Here is an 8,285-nt window from a genome sequence, read left to right on the forward strand (position 1 = left end):
GTGTGTTGGTGTGTGTCAGTGTGTGTTGGTGTTTTGTTGTGTGTCAGTGTGTGTTGGTGTGTTGTTGTGTGTTGGTGTGTGTCAGTGTGTGTTGGCGTGTGTTGTGTGTTGGTGTGTGTTGGTGTGTATTAGTGTGTGTCAGTGTGTGTTGGTGTTTTGTCGTGTGTTGGTGTGTGTCAGTGTGTGTTGGTGTTTTGTTGTGTGTTGTTGTTTTGTTGTGTGTTGGTGTGTGTTGGTGTGTGTCAGTGTTCAAACAAATATCATCATGTCGGACTTGTGTGTGTCTGTTTTCTTTCTGCTTGTCTTCATTGGTCACTGTTAGGGGTGGGCCATATGGCTGAAAAGTATATCACGATATAGTTGGTTCATATTGATTGATAATGATAATTATCGATAATTTTTTTATAACCTATTTAAAATAAGGACCAGGAGAAAATAAATACATTTTAACACATTTATTTTAAACTCAGTAGCTTTCTTCTGATTTCAGTCACAGTCATCAGTCAAGGCACACGGAGGAAAATGTAATGTCAACACAACCATTAGAAAACACTCAAATAAATGAACATAGACAAGATCGTATAAAAACTATTTCTCGACTTTTTCCTTTTTATCCGCACTCATTCTTGCTGTTCACTCCATGCTGTGTTGTGTTCAGTGTTGCCAGATCCTGGGACAGAAACAAGCAACCAGGACCAGCAACCAAAATGACTTTACAAATATTTACTGCCCGTGAACCCTACTAAACCAACTCTCCGACCAAAAAGATGGAAAGAAAGAATGAATGAACATGAAAGTAAAGAAGTTGCATATAACGGGCCATTTTACTTTCACTGTAACAGTGCTGGTATGCTGAACAAGATCTGAATGATGAGTAGCCTACATATTTCACACAGAATCTGAATCTGCACACTGCCTTTGAATCGTCCCCCTCTTGAAGTCGAATCTTTTAATCCTCTCTCTTTCTACAAATCTTTATTGTATTCTTTCCATATTTCGCCAACTTGTTGGTGAGCCTTCATTAATCGCACAATTTTAGTGTGAAAAGTCTCATTGACTAACCGTCACCTGTGTGTATGCGGAGAAGTAGAGGGCCGGAGGGAGCGGAGCTGTGGAAAAATCCTGCAGTCCGACATACTATCATGAGTTTAAATAACTTATTAGACGGATATATAGAGAGAAAGGCGATGTTTAGAGAGCGAGCCCAAATAAGCAACTCCACTTTAGAAACAAGCCCAAAAAACTGCAACCCACAACTACCAATATTTGTAAGCGACTTCACAAAAAACAAGCCCAAAGTCGCGGCTAATAAGCGCAACCACACCTGACGTTGTTAGCTGTTTACGTGACACCGTTGCTAGGTTACCAGGGAGCAAGTGAGTGTGTTCCGGCAACCAACCTTGCACAGCCCGACTCCCAACAGGTATATCAGACAGGTGTATCAGACAGGTGTATCAGACAGTTGTGTCAAACAGGTGTATCAGACAGTTGTGTCAAACAGGTGTATCAGACAGGTGTGTCAGACAGGTGTGTCAAACAGGTGTATCAGACAGGTGTGTCAAACAGGTGTGTCAGACTGGTGTGTCAGACAGGTGTATCAGACAGGTGTATCAGACAGGTGTGTCAGACAGGTGTGTCAGACTGGTGTATCAGACAGGTGTGTCAGACAGGTGTATCAGACAAGTGTGTCAGACTGGTGTGTCAGACTGGTGTATCAGACAGGTGTATCAGACAGGTGTGTCAGACAGGTGTATCAGACAAGTGTGTCAAACAGGTGTGTCAAACAGGTGTGTCAGACTGGTGTATCAGACAGGTGTGTCAGACAGGTGTGTCAAACAGGTGTGTCAGACTGGTGTATCAGACAAGTGTGTCAAACAGGTGTGTCAGACTGGTGTATCAGACAAGTGTGTCAGACAGGTGTGTCAGACAGGTGTATCAGACTGGTGTGTCAGACAGGTGTGTCAGACAGGTGTATCAGACTGGTGTGTCAGACAGGTGTATCAGACTGGTGTGTCAGACAGGTGTGGTGTCACCTGTCCCTGGTGGATTAAACCAGGATTACTCTCAAACATTGTGATCTAACTTGTTTTTAGACTGAGTGCAGGCGCTCTGTGTGTACCTCATCAAGATGGCGCCTGCGTCCCACACAGCGTGACGTCCCTTCATATTTACTGCTGTCTCTGACTGTGCTGAGATCTGTGATATAACTCTGTCAGGTGCAGTGAATACTGTTTCCTGTTTGCTGAACTGTCACCGTGAACAACAGGAAGATAGCGGGACACCAACGTGTCTCCAGTCTTCACTCTGATTTAAGACAGAAACAACAAATTGAATTTAGATTAAACTCACCTGTTGATGGAGGGTGGAGCCTCTTTGAGTCACAGGCTGTCTGCTCTCCATCAGCTCCACTCTCTCACCCAAATATGGTCACTTCCTGCTCCAACGTGGCAAAGTCAAGGCGTCAGGATGAGAGTGATGTCACCTCAGACTGAAATTTATGTCCCATTCATGACCCGCCCACTGCGGTTCAGTCGAAGGTACGTCAGTATCGTTTGGTTGGTCCTGTAACAGATCAGCTGATCAGAGACACAGACAAACAGACAAACAGACCCACCCACTGGGATTACGTGTGACTAAACTTTGACCAATGAAATCACAAGGCTTTCAAATGTGCAGCCAATCAGAGAGAGGGGTTGGGGCTGACCTGTCATTCAGGAAGTACTGGTGTGGTTGTTGTAATGGCAGGTGACATCACACAGGCAGCAGATAAGAAGGCTGCTGATTGGCTGCAGTGAGTGTGAGGGCATTAAGGACATGAAGTCCACTGAGGAGACAGACTGAAGGTCTTTGGTTTCACCTCAAATTAAAGACAACTTGTCCCAGTCTGACCATTCATGAGTCCACCGTCTGTGTGTGTGTGGGTGTGTGTGTGTGTGTAGGACTCTGAGGGCGTGGCCATCATGCTGGGTGTGTGCAGTAGCGGTCTGCTGGTCTACAGAGACAGACTGAGGATCAACAGATTCTCGTGGCCAAAGATCCTGAAGATCTCCTACAAGAGGAACAACTTCTACATCAAGATCCGACCTGGGGAGGTGAGACGCCAACACACACCTCAGCACCACAGAAGAAGAGTTAAAGATGAATATAGGATGTACTCAGGCTGTGCGTTCTCAGGGAGGAAGTAGGCAAAGGCGGCCGAGTCTTACCGCTGTTTTTCTACTGTGAGGCACAAAAGTCACGTCGGTGTCCCATACTGATCTAACCGATCCGTCCTTATTTAAGTTTCCACAGTTTTCCATCTGATGATGGAGCCATCAGAAGAGATGAGAACGTCTTCACTTTTACCCTGAGGACATCTGTTTGTGTGGAGATACCAGCAGTGGGCGTGTGAGAGGGCCGGGGAGTGACTTGGTGATGATGTCAGGGCCAGGTGTCGGGAGGATGTTACCTCAGCAGGTGCAGCTGCACATTAGTCCTACCTGCTGGTAGCTCTGAAGTAATGGAGCTATTACCTTTGTAGCTAGCTAGCCAAATGTTGGCATCACTGCGTCCCACATACTGATAGTATACATCGTTTCAGTGCTGCCTTTGTCTACTTCTGCTCCCACAATGCATAGCGTGAAAAGGCCCTCTCACAGCCCTGTGACTGTATACGAACCCTGATCTGGTTTATAACTGGTTTTCATTTTGCAGTATCAGTTACCATGGTTACCATGACACCTCACTGTCTCAGACAAAAACAGTGTCAGTATGTGATCACACCGTCAGAAGTCAAAAACAGACGAAGGGATGTCAGTATCGTTAAGTTCGTCCTCAAACAGATCAGCTGATCAGAGACTGACGGACGATTTCAGACAAACCGTCGTGAAACACTTTGTCAACGATACAGACGTTTGGTCAACATGTTGTTTACTGTCAGTAGCTCAGTGAGTACAAGATAAACTGATCTCCAAAAGACATGGTGCCTTTTAATATTTTTATCAGGATCGGTGTTTTATTTTTTTTTTGAAAAAAATAAAGGAGCACCGTCCAAAAGTTTGGACACCTTGAGACCTCTGAGCAGTGAGACAGCTGTCCCAGGGTCTGTTGTTGACAGTCATGGTGAGGACAGAGCAGGTGACTCCTGAAAGCTTGTCCCAACACTCAGCAGCCATGGGCTCCTCTAAACAGCTGCCTGCACTGTGAACACTCAAAGACCTGATGAAGACCTGATGAAGACTAGCCCTTACACCCTGCAAGGACTCAATGAGTCCTCACCCGTTCCTCTATTGAGCAGCATTTTGGCTGCAATCATGCTTTAGCAAAATGCTTTGGGGAAGTTTTGCCTTTATCTGTTAATGTTGAAATTAAAAAAAAAAATGCTAAAAGTTTTTTTTTTCAATGTGTAATTAAAAAAAAAAAATGCTAAAAGTTTTTTTTTTCAATGTGTAATTAAATTTATAGCTCTCACCCAGTAACGACTCATTGAGTCCTTGTGATGGTTGAAGTCATAACTTTTTAATAGTTTTATCTTTTAAGATTATTATTTTTTTGTTATGTTATTTAACTTCTGTCCCACCATAACTGTTATAATTCAAACAATATAATTAGTTAATTAACCCTTTACAGGCCGGTTTCTGTGATGTACCACTCATTTTTATACAAAAAACACCCCAAAAATGAAATATTCTCTAGTTTTTTAGGGATTTTTTTAAATGATTACAACAGTCTGAGGTCAGGCAATGTTTATGGGGAATATCAGTTTTTATGCATTTTTACTTTTTTTGTAGTGTTAGATTGAAAACAAAATATAGCTTTCACCCAGTTAAGGACTCATTGCATCCTCATGATGGCTGCAGGTATAACTTTTTAATGGTTTTATATTTTAAGATTTTTTTTTTTGGTTATGTTATTTAACTTCTCTCCCACCATGACTGTTAAATTCAAAAAAAAAAAATTAGTTAATTAACCCTTTACAGGCCGGTTTCTGTCATGTACTACTCATTTTTATACAAAAAACACCCCAAAAGTGAAATAATTTCAGTTTACAAGAGGCTGGTGGGATATTTTTTTAATACTTATATCTGCCTGAGGTCTGTCAATTTTCATGCAGAATATTAGTTCATATGGAGTTTTATTTTTTGTACAGTGTAAGATTAAAGTAAAAGACTAATTGAGTCCCCTATTCAATTCCATGTAATTTTTTTGAGAACAATGGGTGAACCCTTGGCTGAAAGAGTTACTGAAAAAGTTACTCTTCAACGCTCTCACTGGAGGGCTGGCAGTAGAATACCCTGACGCCATGCTCCTTACAGGCGGTACGTTTGCATTTGAAGCAGACAGTGTCCACTTTTCCTCTCTTTGTGCCCGTGCACAGAACACACAAGCGCCGACCGGGACACCTCCTCTTTGGCTGGCTGGGTCAGCCGTTAGCTGGTGGCAGGTTGCTGCCGTTCCTCTGGCTGGCCGTGTTGGAGGCTGCTATAATATGGGGTCAGATCAGTCTCATAATGAATGAACTCACGCAGGGTTTTTCACGAATGCACATGCTCTGGTTCGCAGTTGTATTACGGACTCACTAATGCACACGATCTGTTTATCATTGCACACGCTCTGGTTCACAAATATAATGTTTATGCAAACTTGTAATATAAATTCGCAAATGCACACGCTCTGGTTCGCAGTTGTACTACGGACTCACTAATGCACACGATCTGTTTATCATTGCACACGCTCTGGTTCACAAATATAATGTTTATGCAAAATCAAATTTATGATTCTGATTGACAGATTCATCAGTTAATCAGGTGTGTTCGCTTTCAGCCAATCGTATGGCTCCTTACATTTTCTCCACACTTTCATTCAAACATGTTATTTGGCTAAGCAGAACGCTTCAACTCATTATAATTCAATAACATTGCATGATTTACAACGAGGGGATAATAAGATAAATGTGTTACTTACAGGTTGAGATTGATCCATGTCTCTTCCAGCGTTTCAGTCTAGTGTGTCTTGGTTGAACACTGCAAACAGTAGCTCAGTAGCTCTGCGATTGGTTTAAAAGTGTGGAGAAAATGTAAGGAGCCATACGATTGGCTGAAAGCAAACACACCTGATTAACTGATGAATCTGTCAATCAGAATCCTAAAATTGATTGACAGATTTATCAGCCAATGGTGACGTTCGTTGACCTGCGACGTCAGGGGAGTCTCAAAATTCATCACATAGATTTCTCTCACAAATGTAGAGAGGTTCACAAATGTGAAGCAGTTTGTAAATGCACATTCAGCGATTCGCATGATCTGTGAATTGATATTACAAGTGTGCCTCAAAATAATATTTGTGAACCAGAGCGTGTGCATTTGCGAAACAGATTGTGTGCAATTGAAAATATATATTAGAAGTTTGCAAAAAAAGTTATATTTGTGAACCAGAGCGTGTGCATTTGCGAAACAGATCATGTGCATTTCTGAATTTATATTACAAGTGTGCCTCAAAATAATATTTGTGAAGCAGATCGTGTGCATTTCCGAATTTACATTACAAGTTTGCAAAAAAAGTTATATTTGTGAACCAGAGCATGTGCATTTGCAAATTTATATTACCAGTTTGCATAAACATTATATTTGTGAACCAGAGCGTGTGCATTTGCGAAACAGATTGGCCCTCATTTATCAAACGAACGTACGCCAGAATAATGGGTGTACGGTCATTTCCACGGCAACTTTGGCATTTATCAATTTGGACGTGAGCGTAGGGTACGATCAAATCTCACGTCAGGTCTCAGCTCGTGTACGCAAGTTTGAGTCAGTGTGGATTTGCGGTGCAGCACAGTAAGATCTGGCTGAGTCTGAAAATGATTATTAAACAAACCTCAAACTTGTCATCTAAGCATAAGCAGCCACATATTCAGTATATTAAAAAAGGATTCCCAAAACGAATAAAACAAAATGAAATAAAATAGCCATGAATGATTACGCATTCATCAATCGCAAAAATTACACTTACAGGTAATTTGTGATGCCAGGCTATCACTAAACGTGGTAGCCAAGTGGCCGGGGGGGACGCACGACTCATTTATATTCCATAACAGTAGCATGGGCGCACGACTATGGGACGGCGCACTGCAGGGCCAGTGTCTCCTCGATAAGTAGGCTATTAAATGACAACATTTTGGTATGGTTCTTATTCTATGTGACAAAGGTTATCCCCTCAATACCTTATAACCCCACTGGCAAACCCTGCCACAGAGCAGATGGGTCACGGTGGAGCGCTGCTTCAGGTTGTTCAAGCGCAGGTGGCTCTGTCTTGGACCAGTGGGGGCAACGCTACTGTATACCCCAGAAAAGGTGTGCGACATCATTTTGGCCTGTGCAGTTTTGCGCAATATTGCTTTAGACAATGGAGTGCCGTTTGATGTGCCGGCGCAGCCAGATGAACCAATGCCCAGGGAACCGTGGCCAGCACAGCCTCCACTGGGGGCTATACGGAGGAGACAGGACCTCATTCATCGCTTCTAAAATGTAAAGTATACTTTAAAGTTGTGTAAGTGCTCTACATTAGGCCTATTTAATCAGTAATGTAATGCAAGTATCGCCAATAAGGGTATAGGGATATTCAATACAGACAATGGACAACCTTTAGTCATTTAAACATTTTATTCAGTTTTTATTTTTTTTATTTTTTTAGATTCTAGTTCATTTATTTTAGCGTGTTATTAATTGTCTCGAGCGTGCTAACTGAAGCCAATAAATGGCATATTTCTGTCTGCCTTTCCAGGACCTCTGCCGTGATGATTGGCCAAGCACGGGAGGCGGAGGGCATGCGCTCGCCTGCCTGGCTCAGTGGGACCACTCTGGGGAGAGGACCTGGACGCCATGCCGCTGGTGCCTGGCTCTGAAACAGCATTTAAACAAAACAATAAAAATGTGTACCTGTGTAACACGTGTAAGCCTGTTTGTTTGGACAGTAGTGTACTGTCAAGTTAAATTAACTAACGCAAGTAAAAGGAGGGCTGCTAGTTACCGTTCTGCTCCGGCTCCGATGCACGTGCGCCTGTGTCTTCACCACCACCACTTATGCCAGAGATAGATTCTGACCCGATTAGTGAGGAGGTTCTTTCCTCGGTCCCCGTCAGGGTCAGGCTGGGGTCTGGTTGGCCTCCTCCAGTCTGCATGTTGCTGCGCCTAAGGGCTTTTTGTTGCCAGCTTTAAGTCTGACCACTTTTTCTTGACCTAAACGTAAAGAATTGTGACTTGATCAACTACCAGGCATTGGCTATAAAGCTATGGATGAATAAAAGATTT

General features: G+C 42.8%; 1 protein-coding gene across 1 annotated transcript in view; it reads left to right on the plus strand.

Moving 5' to 3' along the window:
- LOC126397551 (band 4.1-like protein 3) overlaps window positions 1-8,285 on the plus strand; it is a 76,828-nt gene that overhangs the window by 37,059 nt on the left and 31,484 nt on the right. Inside the window, exon 10 of the mRNA XM_050056407.1 lies at window positions 2,940-3,092. Within this exon, the coding sequence (XP_049912364.1) occupies window positions 2,940-3,092 (153 nt within the window). The remainder of the gene's footprint in view (window positions 1-2,939; window positions 3,093-8,285) is intronic.

The sequence above is a fragment of the Epinephelus moara genome, chromosome 11, assembly GCF_006386435.1.
Source record: "Epinephelus moara isolate mb chromosome 11, YSFRI_EMoa_1.0, whole genome shotgun sequence".
Lineage (NCBI taxonomy): Eukaryota > Metazoa > Chordata > Actinopteri > Perciformes > Serranidae > Epinephelus > Epinephelus moara.